The 19,607-nt window shown below is 38.4% G+C and overlaps 2 protein-coding genes across 2 annotated transcripts; both read left to right on the top strand.

The window, feature by feature from the left end:
- Window positions 1–1,754: 1,754 nt before the first annotated feature.
- On the top strand, window positions 1,755–9,490 carry LOC145481634 (tRNA wybutosine-synthesizing protein 5-like). The gene is made up of 10 exons (XM_081460150.1): window positions 1,755–2,317; window positions 3,287–3,356; window positions 4,657–4,785; window positions 5,081–5,130; window positions 5,813–5,905; window positions 6,781–6,951; window positions 7,363–7,435; window positions 7,843–7,908; window positions 8,148–8,225; window positions 8,714–9,490. The coding sequence occupies exons 1-10, from the start codon at window positions 1,830–1,832 to the stop codon at window positions 8,897–8,899; spliced, it is 1,404 nt and encodes a 467-aa protein (XP_081316276.1). The 5' UTR covers window positions 1,755–1,829; the 3' UTR covers window positions 8,900–9,490.
- A 1,953-nt stretch (window positions 9,491–11,443) lies between these two features.
- LOC145481623 (histone deacetylase complex subunit SAP18-like) lies at window positions 11,444–19,597 on the top strand. The gene is made up of 4 exons (XM_081460136.1): window positions 11,444–11,584; window positions 11,819–11,868; window positions 12,682–12,738; window positions 18,860–19,597. Exons 1-4 carry the CDS (start codon window positions 11,462–11,464, stop codon window positions 19,125–19,127), a joined length of 498 nt encoding a protein of 165 aa, XP_081316262.1. The 5' UTR covers window positions 11,444–11,461; the 3' UTR covers window positions 19,128–19,597.
- Window positions 19,598–19,607: the final 10 nt, after the last annotated feature.

Below are 19,607 nucleotides of genomic sequence, written 5' to 3'. Positions count from 1 at the left end.
ATGGGTGGGCTCTGAAGAATCGTTTCGAGTTTCTGATTGGCAGATTTACAGTATGGATGACCCGCCAAGAGTGCGGAAAATATTGGTATTTTATATCTTGAACACAAATACCGTACCGTAAAACCTCGAATTCAAATTTAGAAGAAGACTCGGAGCGCTTTTTCGAGGGAGGCGCTTAATGGAGGAGGGGGCGCGCTTATTTGATATTTCCAAATCGTGGTCAGATATGATCGGATTTTTTTGTAATATATGCATGTGTCAGAAGTCAGAAGTCTCGGAAGGATCCTGTTTCTATTGAAGAACTACGTAGTATAACCCCTTTAGCCGTTCTAGGCCTGCTGCACAAGGTTGGTTGGGCTTTAGGCAATGAATCAGCAGATCTTCACTACCATCCGTTGCGACGATCAATGTGCAGCGCTTGAATGAGTCGATAATCTCTTGGTAGTGATTGAACACGACCAAAACTATACATCCTTTGTTGTCTCAGCACTCTTTCATAAACCAGGGGGAGGGGAGGGGGCGCTCATTCAAGGGGAGGCTCTTATTTTAAATTTTGACCGATGGGAGGGGCGCTTATTTGAGGGGAGGCGCTAATTCGAGGATTTACGGTATTGCCTCTTATATTATTACTGTAATTATCTTGACGCAGAGTATGTTTAAATCAAGTCATATTTTGGATTTGAGGAAGCAACCTTGTTGTTTAACTTTTTCATATTTTAAAATTCAGCTAAAAACATAAGACTTGGCAAGGCGTGTCTGTCGAATAACTACATGAGATGAGAATATTCAATAAGCGATAAAAAAAATAGTAAAGCTGGACATTGAATGGGATAGTTGTCAAACAAATACAATAAAATAGCAATCCGCATAAAAAGAATAACCTTGGTCCGTACTGGGTGTGATAGTTTGTTTGTCCGACATAGTTCTTTGGTAAAAGCATTTCGAAAAATAAACCATCCTATTTACTTTAACACTGTCATAACACCTTAAATCAGTGTTCACAATACAGTCAAACCTTTTTTTGTTTCTTTTCTGTCGTGATCCCTCGCGCATCACGCTAGACGGAATGTGTAAAAAGAGGCCACTTTACGCTTTGTTCTTCACATTATGAATAGAAAGTTTTCAGACTTCATTGAGAATTTCTCTTGCTGTGTCAGCTTTTGCCATGCTTGGCTGTTTTCCAAGGGTAACTCGCTCAGCGAATCGATCCTCAGAATTTCAAAACAGGTCCGCTGAAACACATCTATTGCACTGTTTACATATAATCAATTTCGTTTATTAAACACACGAAATTACTTATTTTGTCTCGGAAACATTCACCGATTAGCAACATGCTGCAAATATATGCAAGACATTTTTGCTGCTGTTTTAGTTCCAGTTGATCTCTTTCTTTTTCTCACGGCTAGAATTGGCCTTTTATTTCAAAACCCCTTCAAAACCGGAGGCATGACGTATTGGCATTACTATTCCAATGTTGTGAACAAAATACAGGATATTATTGTCCTTCTCTTGAAACACGCCGTCCAATATGCTACACCAACATCATGCCTATATCTTGGTTGTATCGGTGTGTGCCATTTTAATCCAAACTTCCACAGAATTGTAAAAAATTTTAAGAATTCTTGTAAAATATTTTAATCAAAATTCATTTTCGTGCTTAATCTTCCTTTGTCTTTCTCGCGTTTTTTGTGCATTAGCTTTTTGCCTGACTCCATCATGATAACTTTTCGTGACTTTAATCACGTCATGTCATCAAAAATTCCACTTAACATTCAAATTTACTAGTGCACACAATTTGATTTCTTCCTTATTTTGAATATCCTCTTTCTATGATATTGTTATTTAGACTCTTCGGCGTAGTCATGAAGCTTCGTGCCTCTTTACTCTACAGCATTTTTGTAACATTCTTATGTCTACAGCTGGCGAGAGCAACTCAAAATCAAGAACCTGGCGTTGACAGAGCCCAAGATGGCGCTTCAGTGCCCGGTCATCTGGAACCACTTGGTTCAAAGAACGTGAAACATTCTCTAGAAGTAATCCAAAGTTATCCTGACCCCAAAACGTTCTTTAAAACGTACGTGGTCCCAAGCAAACCAGTTCTGATTCAAAATGCAGCCAAAATTTCACCAGCTTTCCAAAAGTGGACCGACGAATACTTCTTGTCCCGTCCCGAGTCGAGCGAGGCAACAATTCAGGCGGAGCAGAGAAAGAAAGAAGAACGAACCACACCAGACAAGGATATTTTATTCAGTGAATTTGTGAAAAGCTACAAGGAAAAGGATATTTATATGGTGAGCTCTGTGCCTGAGTTTATGAGGTAAGTTCACGGCAATATTCTTTTAAGTTCAAACTTTTAACTGCCATATCGAGTTACAAGTGTTGCATAGTCATGTGTTACATGTAAGATGGAATCCTGTTCCAACGACAAATTGACGAGGTGACTCAGTTGTTTCTCTTCAAGGGGCTTTGAAACGTTTAAGTGTAAACAGAGTAATAACCGCTAAGTCAGTGCCGCTATATCAGTTCTTCAATACATCAGTATTTGTAGTTGATCTTCGATATTCCTGGTGCTTGGTCCCAGTCCCCAGACAAGCGATTCCACGAGCGCGCGTTGGGTATGACCAATCTCATATCGAACAAGCGCGAATGGAATAAATGTTTTGTTAAAAAAGCCCCCAATATATAGAAAACTAAAATAAAATACAAATAAATAAAGCCAAAAAATTGCACGTACGCTTTCCATATATGTAGAGCACGATATAATTGCTCCCATACCATGATGGCTAAGCCAGTGAAAACTTTTGATCCAGTGTTAAATAAAATGTGTTGTTTCCAGGACAAGCCCGTCAAGGCAAAAACACATTACCAAACAATCATCTGTTTGTGAACTTCGCTCGAAACTATGAAACTCAAGTCAGTATCTTGTACCTTGCATGTTTCCATGGATACGATCTTCCCCAATCATCTCACCCATGAGAAATTTGCTTTGACAAAGCTCAGCCGGTATCTCTAAAATGGCGAATAACTGACAAAACTGAATGAAGTAAACATTTATTACTGGTTTCGTCTTTCACCGAGCTCCGTAGGGGAAAGTGACGTTTTACACTTATTGAGCTTTAGAATCACCTCACGCGATCTGCCTTTTGATCAGTTGTTGAAAACTCAGAGGAAGTGACAATGCAAATTGTTGAAAGCGAACGAATTTTTAGGGGAACGTCAAAACGAGCTCCTACTAAAAACTATTTATAATCGCAGGCATATTTTTCATTTTCTGTTTATGATCAAGGAGCGATGTTGTTCTTCCTGCGCCACTCTTATGCCGAGATATTACAGAAAGTGACATGCTGAGTGATGCAGTGAGTAAAAAAACTTCTTTTTGTTCGTTATCCATTTAATTGTTGTCAGGTTCGTGGTGACCTACTAGTGTTAGACTTCGGAGCGAGCGGTCCGGAACTGACTTGAAGGCTGCTGGGATCATCGTGTTGTGTGAGTGAGTGAGTGAGTGAGTGAGTGAGTGAGTGAGTGAGTGAGTGAGAACTTTATTAAAGTGTCAAAAACCTTGTAGCCTGGTTATAATACACCATACTAATTAGGGGACACTGCTAAAAAACTATACTAATACTAATATTAATACAATAAAAAAAAATAAGTGACTTGAAGGGCATTATGTGCAGCATAGGATGCAGCCCTTACAGCCGGTGTCCATTAAGCGAGTCATATCCGTTTTGCGAATATAGTTTGTAAAAACCTGCAGTGTCTTGGCTGATCTGTCAGCCATAGACAGTTTGCCCCATAATTTGAGTCCTACATAACGCAGAGAGTGCTTTCCATAAGTAACAGTGTTGTATCTAGGAGTAAAAAGATCTGATTGTCTCAGGTTGTATGCAGAAATATGCTCGTTAAAAATGTTACAGATGCTATTAGGACATAGTCTATGTTTAACTTTATACATGAGAATACAGATGTCTTGTAAACGCCTGTTCGCTAGAGTTGGCAACTTGGCTCTCTTCAGTAGCTGAGTATAGCTAGCATGCTTGTCCTTGTAAACGCCCCTCAAGCCCCTTTCCTGTAGTCGTTGTACTGCGTTCCGTTAGGAAGACACTGCACACCTATGGTATAACCCCCACTCCTCCCCGAGGTATGAATAGACAGCCTGATAAAATGCTCGGTGGCAAAAAAATTGTTATGGATATAGTTAATAGAGGGGAAAGATGATGAAGTCCGGCAAACATCAAAGGATCAAACACATATGCCAAGATTTATATGGAAGGTCCGCGATCGTGCACAATCTTTTGTTTTGCGCTCATACTCTATGCATAAATTACGTAACCGCCAAAACGTTAATTATCCATTGGTTAGTTCCTCAGTGTAAACAACTGTTGTGTTTTGTGCACGGTCAAGGCCAAACAAGCCAACAAAAAAATGCAACAAAGAAATTTGTCGGACTTAATTACCATTCCCCTCTATCAACTGTGTGATGAACTAGCACTTTCTCCAAGGGAAGAAGCAATAGTCATTGATGCCTCATACTATAGAAGCCAGAGATAAAAGATGGTCCAATGAGCCATCTAACACCGATACAGATAATACACACTATACAAGTTTTAGTAACTCACTGCGACTGAAATCCATTTTTGTTCAATTATGACGATCTAGATAGTGTGGTTTAGCAGTGGAGGGACCAAGTCTGTTCTGCATCAGGATGACGGACTGGAAAACATCAACTGTCTGTTTGCTGGAACCAAAGAGCTTTTATTCATTGATTATCACAAGTACAAACACGTGGTATGTTACAGTTAATCAGACTTCCCTGTATCAGTTCTGTACATAGGCATGTGCCGCTCCTCTGGGTATTTTCCGGCTTGTTGATTTGTTTTCAGGCTGTAAAGATGCAGTTAGTTGTTGCCACTGTAGTCTGAAAGTGGGCAATTAAGTAAACCTACTCTCTGATCTCTTTCCGTCGGGCTTTAAACGAATAAACCGATAGAGAGAAGGAAGCAAAACTGTTATTCTACACGATAACGACCACAACGGATTACTTTCAATATCAATCACTGATGTAAAGTTCACTTGTTGTTAGGTGCCCATTGATTTCCCGTCTGGACGATACTCTGGTGTGGACGTGGACAGGTATGGTGCAGTTTGCATGACAATCCTGAAATTACAGAATTATAATAATCTATAATCACAGAGCTATTTCAAAGGTCCACACTTAGCATAACATACCAACAAAAGAGGATGTTCATCCTTTCTTAAAACCTATGAGAAACCTTTAGCAATCTTGTTGCTAGGGTCTTTCTTTCGCAGCAAGAGGAGCAGCCCTAGAAACGAGGATAACCGTTTACGGTTAGAAAGCACGCGAAACGTCATACAGAGTGGTGTAAGGTGTGTGGCCGATATGGAAGCTCCAGTGGGTAAAATGAGTGGGCAAAGATGCCTGTGGTTAGAAAATTTCAAAAAAGACTGAGGAGTAGGTCTCCTCGGGCATAAATAGTAATATACCTTAGAAAAGCGTGACTGCTATGACAGGGCTACAAAGTACAACAGGACTATAAAACTCCTCAAGCCTCCGTTGCCCAAGAAGGAAGATACAAACAGTTACGCCACACTATCCTGATTTTTTTTCCTTTTTTACAAAGTCCTTTCGCAGCTCATCTTGCGGTCAAGACTTCATGAAATACAGCACTTATTTCATCGGCAACCAGATGGTTTCATATTGATATTATGTTTCTATCCCATCTCAAGTTTTACTAGGACCTAACACCTTCTCAGAGTTAAAATAATGTTAAGAACGTTTTATTTATTTCTTCAGAGTTGACTTTGTGAAGTATCCCGGTCTCATTAATGTCGAGTATTACAATGTAACTATGCAAGCGGGAGACTGTTTGTATATTCCACATCGTTGGTAAGTGACGAAAGAGCCTGGTCTCACAGTGGTTTTACTATAGCAATGACAGCTTGCCAGTCAAAACAACGGCAAATAGATTAATCGATAAACCAATCAGAGCGCGATATATATATATATATATAATATGCAGCTAGCGCTAAGCGCGGAAAAACTCGTTATTGCGGTTTCACTCCTGATTGTTTGAAAAAATAGCTCTGTATCCACTGTGTTCAGGGAGGCCGCGCGAAAGAGTAGTTAGGGCGCTGGACTTGAAATCCGGAGATCGCGGGGTCAAGTCCCGCTATTACCGCTGGAGTTGTTTCTCGGTATCATGCTTGCAAATAGCCAACTGGTCTGCCTCGCACCTCATTATGATTATTTGATATTTGTTTCTTTCAGTTTAAGTGGCATGCTTATGAACTAGCTAGGTTAAGCTAGCGTATTGACCACTATAATCAACAACATTGGAACATTTTTGAACATGTTTTTTTTTAATTCGTCCTACTTTTAACTGCAGTTAAATGACCAAAAACTCTTCAACCTACAATCCAATGTAATAATGATCATATCCGCCTTCAGATATCAACAAGAAACTTATTTGCTCAGTGACATCTAGATGTGCTGGGTAGGATGGGTGTGAGCTTACCTTTTCCGATGAAATTTATAATGAGATACTGATTTTGCTTGTACTAAATTAGTCAGCATTTGTCCATTAAATGCCAGAATTCGTTGCATCGATCGAAGTTCTAGCGATTCGCTTTCTTGACTTTCCTCTCGCAGTTTTGTCTACCCATGTATGGCGTTTGTGTTTTCCCTACAGCTTTAAGCCTTATATTACAGCTTTTATCCGATTAGTTTAGTGCATGTAAGAATCTTTTTTCCTCACTGTTCAGGTTTCACCAAGTTCGCTCATATGATCGCAACATAGCAGTGAATCTATGGTGGAAGTACACACCAGAGTTTGTTCCTGAGGACTGTGACGGAGTCGAACCAAATCAAACTTTAGACAAGGTTACCTTTACCTCACTTGACAACGACCTCGAACAATCGGAAATTACCGTGCTGTAAGTAAAAACATATAAACTTGCGTGTCAAGGATCTGGAAACAGTTAAACATCATTAAAAGAAGAGAACAACTTAGGCTGAGACAGGGTCAGAAATTTTACTGACTTATTGGAGACTGGCAGAGAGTTGGGGTGGGGCCCAGCATGCCATGATCACATGTAAACAGGAGTGGAAAACCACTGGGAACTTTGTCATAAGAGTTTCCATTTATATAAAAACAATTATTTATTGTAGACCCGGCAGAACTAGCTACAAGCCAGAATGCTTTTGATGTGGAGCAGAGAACCCATTAACCACAGTTTAAATGCATAAACTGCCAATTAGATATCCCAAGTTAGTAAAGTGACTGGCTCTTTCTATTTCTTTGTTTGGATAATGAATAAGTGAGGTGCAATTTTGTTCTATTGCAGGACTCATTTACAGTACTTTCTTGGAAAAAGGGACGAAATTTCCTTCAAGCAATTTGTGAAAAAATTGAAAAAGGTACCGCTAAAATACTTTGTGCTTTGTTCTAGCTCGAAATAAAGCAAACTAAAACTTAACAACACTAGCAGATACGATCAGAAGGCAACAAAAAAAAATAAACTCGAGGAAGGGATTCAAGATAGGGGTCAAAGCTGGTGAGAAGCTACTTTACCATCGCATTACCAGCGCTGTTTGAAGCAGGTATTTTGGGCAGACTGGTAAATTGTTTGGGAAAAATAGTAAATATATTAGGAGTAGCTGCGATAGAGAAGCATTTCCCGGGAAAGGGATGGAAACAATTCTCCTAGACACTTCAGGCTATCTGCATCGAACACCAGATGCGGAATAAAGGCCAACTGGTGTTTTGGCGTTATTCTATACTGATCCTTGCCTATTTTGGCGTGTTTCATGACCGTACTTCTTAGGATCCCAGTTTTGGCAACAGCAAAGAAATCGAGTGGACAGAGGAGATGAAATCAACAACGAAAAAGGTAACATGTAGATGTGCTTTTTCAAAAAATCACTGGTCCATTTTGTTGTAACCATTGTAACAATGTGTCAAAACTTAAGGCGTCCGCACAGTACAAGTTAAAATATTCGACGCAACTGATAGTAATGGATGAAATTATATTTTTGGTTTGATTTTGAGTTCAAGACCGCCAGAGTAACGTAGTAAATGTCATCCTCTCTTTTCCTAACTGATCCCTTAATAATTAATCTTTCGTTCTAGTTATTTAAATTAATGGACATGGATGGGGACAGATCCTTCTCTTCTGGTGACCTTGAAAAACTAGAAAATGCAGACGATGTAAGTACAAACTATAAAGAAAGGACTAATCAGCTGGGAGATTGCATTTTGCGGGGTCGGACAGGATAAATGGGAAGTATTACCTGATCGGCGCACAGAATATGAAATGCGGTTACAAAATCGGCTAGTGTGTGATCTGCCATAAGATTCCGAGAATACATTGGGGGAAGGGAGTTTCAGTTGTTTAAAATAAACTTTTTCAGGTATCTTTGAGGAATTTTGCGCTCCACAGGTAAATAGGCTTATATTTTTTTAAGAACTGTGCGGATGGTAGCCGCTAAACAAAACGAATTAAGAACATGACGAAACGAAAGAAACGTAAATAGGCCCTTGAAAGTCTTAACAAATATCAAACCCATCATGTAGAAAATAATGTAAAATACAAAACATGCTAACAATTGCACGATACGGTATTTCCAAACAGAAGTAGTTCACTCATTCAACTATTTGATGGTTAATTTAATTCAACTTGTTCTTATTTACTCCAGACAACCATGAACGCCCTTAGTAATGAATACTACAGACTATACGACTTGGTAGAAAAAGCAATAGACTACATTAGTGAGAACGATGAAGAACTATATGAAGAAGATGACAACGGTGGTGCTGCTGACGATTATGATATTGAGCCAATTAAAAAAACCGCTGATGAAAAGACTCGGGAAGAACTCTGAGGAACAGTTTTTAGCTTACTTAGTTGTCATGCAGTTCAAGAATTTGGAGCACCGACGTTCTTGTGATATCACAGGGAGCACACAATCTTGTTGAATAGGAAGAGCGTAAATAAAGGAATGAAGAGAACGAATAGTTAGCCTTTGTCTCCTCTTGTTATTACTTACGCGACCTTACAGGGAACACCGCTACCTACAAGTTCTTTGTAACACAGTAGTGCTAAACTCGTACTTAGGCCATTTCGCGCTCTGCAAATTTTTTTTTTTTGGTTTACATATAACGTTGACTATATGTAAACCAAAAAAAAAATTTGCAGAGCGCGAAATGTCCTAGGTACGAGTTTAGCACTACAGTGTTACGCGGGACTTGTAGGTAGCGATTTTCCCTGTAAGGTCCCGTAGAAAATAACAACAGGCAAAGGTTAACTATTCGTTCTTTTCATTCCTTTATTTACTCTCTTCCTATTCAACAAGAGTGTGTGCCCCCTGTTGGGGTATTTTAAAACAAAATGCGATTTTTTGAACATAAATGAGTTTATGTTTTTGAACTGTTACAATTAGGAGGTAAAAATAGTATAAGTATTGTCTATGGTGTATGTGTTTTGATTGTTTCGTTAATTGAATTTTTCGCCGGAAACGACGTCCTCGTTCCAGACCCTCCGCGATTACTTGACGTCGTCGTCGTCCCTCAGTTCGTAGCCTGAGAATTATCCTCGGCGGAGACGAGCGACAGCTGGAAATACGTCTGCGTTCTCAGGCTGTCCCTTTCGTCGCCCTATTGCCTAATTTCAACAACTATACACTTGACGCACTTAGCCGTGGATCAAACGGATCGCGCTACTACTCTCCCCGTGGTTTGGATTCAGTGAAAATGAATCCAGTTGTAATCAGGTCGTCTCGAAAGAAGATGTAAACAAGGTGCAACTGTACATATGGGATCTTGTACAATTCGATCTTCTGATACTTGCCACAACCACAAATTAAGAATGAATAAAAAGTCAAGCATGGTAACTAACTAAACGTCACCTTCCACTTCTTTTGTAACTTCGTATTATTATCTTCAAAACCCAGTGTAGCTGAACGCTAAGTTGCAAATAGATCCAAATAAAAGACCGCAGTAGAATGCACAATAATTATCATTGTGATTCAACTCAGTGAAAATAAAGTAGTTACAAAACAATCTAAATACAAAATCATCCAACGACACCAAAGCTTAAAATCTGTAGGGCACCCATACTGCATGATCCTAATCCAGTTCGATAATCCAAAAATCCGCAATAACTGATGGTTGAGACAAAAAAACAGTAACTTTCCATGACAACGGTTTGTCTAAAAACTGAAAACTGCCAATATCGCAGTTACATATTGAATACTTAGTTATGTAATTCCCTAGAGAATCACGCAAGCGCACGTAAAAAATGAGCCTCGTATAACAATGAACTTGATTCTTATTTCTACAGCCAGAAAAGTGATTCAATGCCGTTTTAGGTGGTTTCCGGTGAATTGAACCACTTTCTCTGCGGGGAAATCGTTTAGTCATGAAACGTGAACAGCACTAGTCTGCTTCAGGTTTTCTAGTTGAGAAGTAGCCCGCCTGTACACGTCTACTATTCCCTTTCACGCGTGAAAGAAGAAAGTAGACGTCTGCACCCAGTTGAGGAGTGGCGCAAAGAAGGGCGAGATCAGAGGAAATGGGTCAGGAGGGTTGAAGGGCCCTCCGTACTCTGCCCCTAAAGTTCCCTCACGCGTAATTCACACTAGCCGTTCTGCAGCACTGTTAGTGATCAGCGTAGACGACTTGGTATTAGAAAGCAAAATGTTCTTTTATCCTTGCTGAAAAAATATTCAAAAGTCGAGTCGTAATTTTTGTTCTTACTGGACATCGGAAATTTCCATTACAGAAAATCAAACACTACATGTTTGCGAGATCAACAACAACAATAACTTTATTTATCATCTCCTCTTTTCTTTCAGACCTTCTCGAACTCATTAGTAATTCATCAAGCTTAAGCAAAAGAAATCACGACCGTGTCTGATGTGAATTAGCGTAGGTTATACGATTTTTCTCTGCGTTTTCTCCTCAGTTTTAGTTTCGATTGAGAAGATATATCAAACACGCCAGACCGTGTCTGACCACATTTCTAAACACCTCGAAGTTTGTCATAAATACTCTGCTACGCGTCGTATTTTCAGCTTTCTTCACGGTGTTTGGAAATGTGGTCAAACACGGTCTTGAATGTTTAAAAGCGCAGAAAGAACGCGGCCATCTTTCCTCTCGCGCTTTCTTTCGCATCACGCTCGACGGACTTTGAATTACCGGAGGGTCTGCTCGTAGTCTAATTAATTATTCACTCTTAGAAACCTTCAACACTTTGATTTGCTTTCAAAGTGTTTGGAAACATCTGCTGCACACGCAGTTTCTCCAATTCAACAGGTTGTCTATCACCCTCTCCCAGTTGCCCTGTACATCCTGCGAAGGCCCAGCGGCACATATCATTTTACCCATCCTGCACTTGGGGTAGTCATATTTTAGGCGAGGCCACTAAGGTACGCGAAAGAACCAACATGGCGGACACGAGGGGTCGAGGATCTTCTCCTTCAAGAGCTGTAAGAAATCGGTCCAGAGAGAGAGAGCGAGTGAAAGAACGAGAAGCAAACGATCAAAAGGTTACAATTGACAGAGAGAAGGTACATATTTTAATTTACATGGTTTCTTTGAATTTCTGGTCTCGAGAGATTGGAACTCTAAATGTACCGTAATCACAGCTTTTACAGAAGCTGGAGGAAGCTTTTGTGTAAATCAAAGATCGAGAGATGGAAGTTAATGAAATCTTCATAATACTTTAGTGACGATTCTCATAATAGACATTGTCGATTGTGTTATACAGAATTCTTTATAACATAAGCTTATATTCTTTTTAGACTTGTCCGTTGCTTCTTAGAGTGTTTTGTAATCAAGGTCGACATCACCGGTAAGCTTAAGTTTCAAGTCAGCTTGCTCAAGCTACATACACGTATCTAACCTCATATCATTAGCCAAATGACAGACCTGTTCCACGTGTACCCTTTTTCTCCAAATCAGCTCCCCTTAAACTTCTCAGTGCATGTTAAATTTTTGACAAATTATGAGAAGTCATTCATTACCACGGAGATGCTGTTTTATTTCTCTTGGGGTTTCAACTGCAGGATGATGATATTCAAATTTTTGATTAAGTGAATTAATAGCGTGACTGTTTTTCTCTTTAGTTTGGTTTTAAAACCGAAACAGGATATATTCAGAAATCAAACACAAACAAATCCTGATCCATGGTTTTCTGATGTGATCAAGTTCATTTACCAAATTGCAGTTCAATTTTTAAATTATTTTATAATATAGATAGGACCCTGCATGTGCTCTGATTGGTCAAAAACCCATGTTTTATCAGAGTATGAAACATAGAAAAAGCGTGTTTTATTGTTTTTCGTACATAGTAAAGCAAATGAAGATGCCTAAGCCATGTATTACACTGTGATAAAACACTTCGGACATTTGAGAACACTCGAGAAATGTAGAAAACATTATCCTGCGGCTCTCGTTTTCTATATTTCCCTCGTGTTTTATCACAGTGTAATACACAGCTTAGGCTTCTTTATTCGTTAAACACAACTGGGTTTGCTACTGCATGTTTGAAAATGCTAAACTGTTGACCTTCGTAAAAGCCAATTACAGATAATATGGTTTCCTTTTCTAAAAATGTTAGATATAAAGTTACGTGCATTTAACAATCATTTTACGAATATTACAGGTTAGATGAGTATTCTAGGACAGCCTTACCATCAAATGAACTCCAGGTATACACGTGGTAAGTCGTGGTGTGCTCTTTTTATTGCTAAATGTTACACTGTATGTCATATGCTTTGCATAACGTTACACCTCGTGCATTCACTCCTTTGGAGAGCCGATAAGAATAATTTAATTCCATGCGCTCAGCTGCCTCATTTTACAGTTACTCTGTAAGCTTGTGTGTGACCAGCCTTTGCCGATTAAGAGGCCCTGCGCCTAAGAAACGACCGATGATTTCCGGCTAAAAAATAAAATCGGCCGATTTTTATCTCCTAAGTAGAGGTTACCGAATACTATTTAACAATGAATTTCTTTTGTTTCAATTTCGTTTTAAACCAAATATATCGAGCCGCAAACTTTTTCCGTCTGATAGCAGCAAAATCAGGCCGAAAATAAGGCCCCGCTAAAAACTGTTCGGAAATTACTACCGCAACGCAAAATAATGAGAAAACTACACAGTGTTGAAGAAAAAGGCCTTTTAATGCAATATCATTTGATAAACATCAAAAAACTGCCGAAGCGATTAAAAAACAAAGTTTCAAATATTGCATACTAAATTGGATGGAGCGTTGGAGCTGATTTTAAAATAATTATTTCTCAAAAGTTCAACGCTTTTGAAAGCAGTCACAGTGATGAATCAGACATTGGAGGGATACACGTCACGTTTCTGAAAAAACATTTTTCGGCCAAAGTATATTGACCTTATACAAAGCGTTCAAAGTTACCGTGTTTACCGTTATCCTGCTACTTCGGCGAAACACTTCTCTTTTGCCAATACGGCCGTGGATAGCGTGGTAAACGTCACTTTAAACCTTGCTAGGCATTCCAAGACCATCCTGAGTAGAAGGACGTAGAATTAAAAGAGAAAGGAAGATGAAAAATACGCAGAAAAAGAAAATAACTCGAAATTACCATCTGCTAACGAAAGTTGAATCTGGAAAATGTCGTCGCGTGACAGCGGCCATTGACGTCATTTGTCGCATCAAGTCGTAAGAGCGTGGGAAAACGAGTCTGCAATGTCCTTCGGGCGGTCAGCGGCTAGGGATCTAGTCATGACCCCATAACTCAGATCATGCTGCGGCCAAAACGGTGTGGCGGTTGGGGAAGTTTTTCTTTTCGAGTGACCATCATTTGTGAAAAATAACATAACATTGCTCCACTAAACGTTTTCTGGCCAGGAAAAATTGTTTTCCTCTTTGTGCATTCGTTTGGATTCCGCCGCTGTGTAGACAAATGACGTCAATGGCCGCTGTCACGCGACGACATTTTCCAGATTCAACTTTCGTTAGCAGATGGTAATTTCGAGTTATTTTCTTTTTCTGCGTATTTTTCATCTTCCTTTCTCTTTTAATTCTACATCCTTCTACTTAGGATGGTCTTGGAATGCCTAGCAAGGTTTAAAGTGGCGTTTAACATGCTATTCACGGCCGTATTGGCAAAAGAGAAGTGCCGAAGTAGCAGGATAACGGTAAACGCGGTAACTTTGAAAGCTTTGTACAAGGTCAATATACTTTGGCCGAAAAATGTTTTTTCAGAAACGTGATGTATATCCCTCCAATGTCTGATTCATCACTGTGACTGCTTTCAAAAGCGTTGAACTTTTGAGAAATAATTATTTTAAAACCAGCTCCAACGTTCCATCTAATTTAGTATGCAATATTTGAAACTTTATTTTTTAATCGCTTCGGCAGTTTTTTGATGTTTATCGAATGATATTGCATTAAAAGGCCTTTTTCTTCAACACTGTGTAGTTTTCTCATTATTTTGCGTTGCAATAGTAATTTCTGAACAGTTTTTAGCGGGGCCTTATTTTCGGCCTGATTTTGCTGCTATTCAGACGGGAAAAGTTTGCAGCTCGATATTTTTGGTTTAAAGCGAAACTGAAACAAAAGAAATTCATTTTTAAATAGTATTCAGTAACCTCTACTTAGGAGATAAAAATCGGCCGATTTTATTTTTTAGCCGGAAATCATCGGTCGTTTCTTAGGCGCAGGGCCTCTTAAATAGCTTTAGGTCAACTTTATTTGTGAGTTTATTATCCCTTGCAAAAAAATGTGTAGCAAAACAAACTCTTTAGGTCCTAAGCTCAGCACCTGAATTATTGCCTCTGATTTTCATGCAATTTGCCTTGAGGAAATACACCGATTCCAGAAAAAACCGGAAGTTGCATACAAGCAAGGATTAATAGCCCTTGAGCTTTCAAAATGGCGGACAAAATGTTGGGGAAGAACGAAAAAATTCGGATGTGTGTAGGTTAGAGCTTCTTTTCTGGAGCAAATGTGATAAAGAAAAGGAAAAGAGTTGGACACAAGTGTCGCGTGGCTGCAAACTCCAATAATCGAAGCAAAAACCGACCTGATTTATCATTTCCATGACTGAGTTTCCTTCGGACAAGCCAGAAAAACAAAGAATAAAAATGTGGGAAATACTTATGAAAAGGGGAGATGCCTGTTTTACCTCGGTAGGAAATAATTGTTTTTGTTCCACGCACTTCTTGCCAAATGATTTTAAACTGAGTACACTTATTGAAACTGGGAGCCGTATCCTTGGTTTTTCCTTGGACAAAAGTTGATGAAGAATCTCTGTGTAGAGCGAAAAGATATGAGGCATCTGAGTCTGGCAAAGAGGAAGTGAATACCCATCAGCTTCAATCGACTAAGGAACTAATCAGTCGTCATGCCTCTGAGGTAAACAAAGAAAGTTTCCCAAAAACAATGGTGACTGTGGAAGCACATTAGTGATTTAAATACAGCCATTGATGAATTTTGAATCTTTTTTACTTGCTTAATGTTTCAGCAAGATCTGGCTTTTAGGTTTAATATTTCAGAACTAGTAGTGTCAAATAAATTATTGCATGGGCCAATTTCCTGTATTTGATGTTGGGGAGCCTGCCCATTAATGATTTACCTGAAGTTTTTTAGGCTGAATTTGAAAACTTAAGGTGCAGAATAAACTGCAGAGAGATAAAAGGTCAGACACCTGAGACCTGGAGAAGCAGAGTGAACTTTACTCAGAATATAAAAGTCTGACAACACATTTTAAGGCCTTGTAGGAATTTTTCTTAATTTCATGGATTTGATAGACAGCATTTACTGGCAAGCAAGAAGGTTATAATCTTCATCCCTCATATGCAACCAAGTAAATCAGAACTGACAATAATTTTACCAATTTTCTAAGGAAGACTTTTTTTCAACCATGAACCAGAACTGCAAATGTAAGAATACAAGCTGAAATGGCTATTAGGAGAATAAATGGATGGCATATATTTGATGGTGTAACTCTACTAAGGTTTTGTAGAGTTGTTAATCAACTCTGGGTAATGAGCTACTTGCTTTTAAACTAGCAGAAAAAAAGTTATCTAATAATTCCTGACACCTAATGTGTAATTTGTCATTTGGTAGTGAATGTAAACAGAGTACATGATATTGTTCATCAGTGGTAATCAAATATTTGGTGATTTCCACCATACTGAAATTGTGCATTATGTGGCTTCATGTGCTATTTTCAGGCACAGGGTGTAACATAGAAAGACACATGGTAGAGATGGTGTATAATTTGCTAATAACATAAATGTACAATTGAATTTGACCTCATTGAGAATTTCCTACATTGTATGATCTTTTAGATTCCCAATTGTTTTGAACTATTTTGAAATATTCATTCAAATATTCATTATCAATAATAATAATAATAATAATAATAATAATAATAATCGATATTTAAACAGGGTGACCCCTTCAGTCGCAGGACTGGTATCAACGGGGGCCCTGTATAACATAAAATAAAAAGAGCATGTATAAATAATATATATCTATAAAAAACTAACTACTTTAAAAGATACGCGGAAATGTTTAAAAAATTAAAAAGCTTAAAAAGGTAATAGCGTTCTCATAAAAATTGGATATCGAATTGAAAATGTTCTAAAAAATAACCTAAGAAAAAAAATCGGAGATAGCCTTGAAACGTTCCTTAGGTGGCATCAGAGAAAAACTAGAAGTAGCTGAATTCTCTCACATTAGATGCTGGCCAAACTTATTTGAACTTTACTGTACATTATTTATTCTGGCTTTAGCAATAATCACATCTTGTAAGGCCATCTCTCAGCATTAGGTAAGCCAATTCATATTTAATATATTTATCATAAATTGTTCAATATTCTTTAGCATCTCCTTCCACCATTCTATGTCCAAGGCAATTTGCTCATTAAAAATTCTTAGTTACTTCCAATATATAGCCAGGACATTCCAAAGTCTGTTCACAACAAAGAGTAGTTGCTGTACATTGTACATCATAGACTGAAGTACATTGTTTACTTTTAAACCAGTGTCAAACATTTTGCATATTGATTTTATAAGGCAATCTTTCAGGGTCTCACCATCCACAACAATGACATTCCTAGCTTAAATCATTTCATAGAGACTGATCTTACTTGGGTCTGTAACCAGTCCAGCTGGGGAGGCCCCCAAAATTTCCCTTTTCCGGTGAACAAAAAAAAAAGCATTTCGTTACTTGCACCTTCATCTATCCCTGTTGATGTATTATTTCAGTGTACGTGCCCATTACTACTTTCATGGCATGTGACTGATAGTCTTTGTTACACTGCAGTACACTTCATTGATAATTTTATTGGTGATTTGACTGATGAATCAGCTTTGTGATTGCGTCCTACCCTGTAATGCAATGATGCTGTCTCTGTGCCAAACCCTTGCTCATACCATTCTTGGCGAGTAGGTTGTCGTCTTGTTTGATACTCTGATTAGCATCTTTTGAACTGAATGATTTCTCTTTATTCTCTAACACTGATTGTTAATTTATGAAGAGAGATTGGATGTTCTCTAACTGAGAAGACTGAAGTCATCAGTGAAAAATAAATCAGCTGTAGGAAATTTGTTTAAGTGTTTTGTTGCAATATTCCCAATATACGGCACAATTTTTAAATTTACTTCTGTATGTTCTTTTGAGCTCTTCCTTCATCAGGTTTACTACAGCAACTTTAAGCTACTGTAGCTTTAGTAAAACTATTCTGCAGGTCAGGGTCGTAAATTTTTAAAATTTTCATTTCATTCAGATTCTTTCCTAAACCAACCATGAACAAAGTTCTTGTAGGCAATAAAAATGGTGAGAACAGGTCGTTTTTCCGCATATTAGAGATCGAGACAATCAGAAGAGCTAATTTGAACGACCAGCAAATTCATCAAACGTACATGATGCCTTTCAAGGCCACTAAAGATATTCAACTCTCGATGTTTCAGTTCAAGATTGTACACCATATTTTACCCACCAATGCTGCATTACATAAATTCGGTATTAAAGAGCACGACCGCTGTCATTTATGTGCTGAAAAGCAAACAATTACACATCTCTTCGTAACTTGCCCCAACGTCCAGCTGTTTTGGACAGAGTTTACTGATTGGTGGTACAGAAAAAACAATACTGTAATCACGCTCTCTGAAGCACAAATACTCTACGGCATCACAGACACCGTGCCTCTGTGTCTCGGTTTAAACCTCTGTACAATAATTGCAAAATATTATATTTACACCGCTTCAAAGAATGGAAAACTTACCCGTCCAAAAGTTCCTTAGTTTGCCCTGTTGAGTTATACGGCAACTTTTAAGCCAGAATTTCAATTGGCTGAGTGTCAATTTTTCAATCTGTTCTTCGCTCACACTGACGCCGGGAATATCATCAGAGATTGGCCTTTCTTCTTCGTTCACCATGTTGCTTTGAATATTTACCGTGAAGGCTATTAAGCCTCGTTTTGGTGCGACTTCTGGGTTTTTTTTTCTGGAATCGGTGTATTTGGTTGTTCATTAAGACAGCTTTCCAGATATGACCAGGTCTTACACTCTCACAACGTTCCTACAAGTCATGTACTGGAATTTGTGAGAATCTGTTAAGGGAAGTTAGGTATTAATCAGCACTGGGAATTACTATGAATTAGAGAGAAGTAGCTTAATGATTGAGCTGTATATTTCCCCTGATCCCTCAAGTTCAGTCTCGAAATGTTTTTGCTCATTTTGCCAAACAATGCATACATGTGCCCATTGACCTCACCATAAATATTTATGGAGTCAAGTGACCCTGTGCTTTGCACAAACTGTGCCCTGAGACAATTTCTGTATTTGGTTTCATTGTAGGAAGGATGCCACACTGAAAGAGCTCATGAGTCTAGTCAAGGAAGTAAACCCAGATGCAAGACGTAAAGGCACAGTGTTTGACTTTGCCATTGTATTTCCAGATGCTCGTCGTGGTGGGTTCATAATGAAAGAAATTGGTTCAACTGCAGCAGGACGTAAGGGGACAGATGATACTATTACTCTAGAATCCAAAAAGTTTCAAATAGGAGATTTCATTGATGTTGCTATTCAGTCTCCAAGAATTGGAAGGAGAGATAGGCCTTACTAACACTTACAACTTCTTGTCACTGCGTCTCTGAATGGGTAAAGAAAGCATTTCTTAAGAGACAATATTACTGTCTTTGCCTATTTTCAATAGTCTTTCAGCATTGAGATGTTTGGTTTTTATATATTTTGAAATTTGTGTTGAAGTAAACCCTTTTTTGTATGTCTGGACACTCAAGTAACTCACATATTTGAAGATTTTTAACATTATGATAGCTTCAAGTTGTTGTCTTGTGTCATGAAAGAACAGACTTAAAGTAAGCTGACAGAAGTTGAACATATGTTTAAAGGTAATACATCAAAGCTATTCTTTAAAAACAATCTGCTTTAAGATGCAGAAAAAAGGCTCAGTTTCTTTTGAAACATTACTTTTATGATCTTTTGCAGTATACATGTAGTGACCTTGCCTTTGTAAACAAATTCTATAATTTACATGTATTAGTCTAGTTTGAATAAAACACTCTTTTTCTAAAACTGAGCTGGC

The sequence above is a fragment of the Orbicella franksi genome, chromosome 3 (genome assembly GCF_964199315.1).
Source record: "Orbicella franksi chromosome 3, jaOrbFran1.1, whole genome shotgun sequence".
Lineage (NCBI taxonomy): Eukaryota > Metazoa > Cnidaria > Anthozoa > Scleractinia > Merulinidae > Orbicella > Orbicella franksi.
This window is presented reverse-complemented; position numbering and strand designations above follow the sequence as displayed.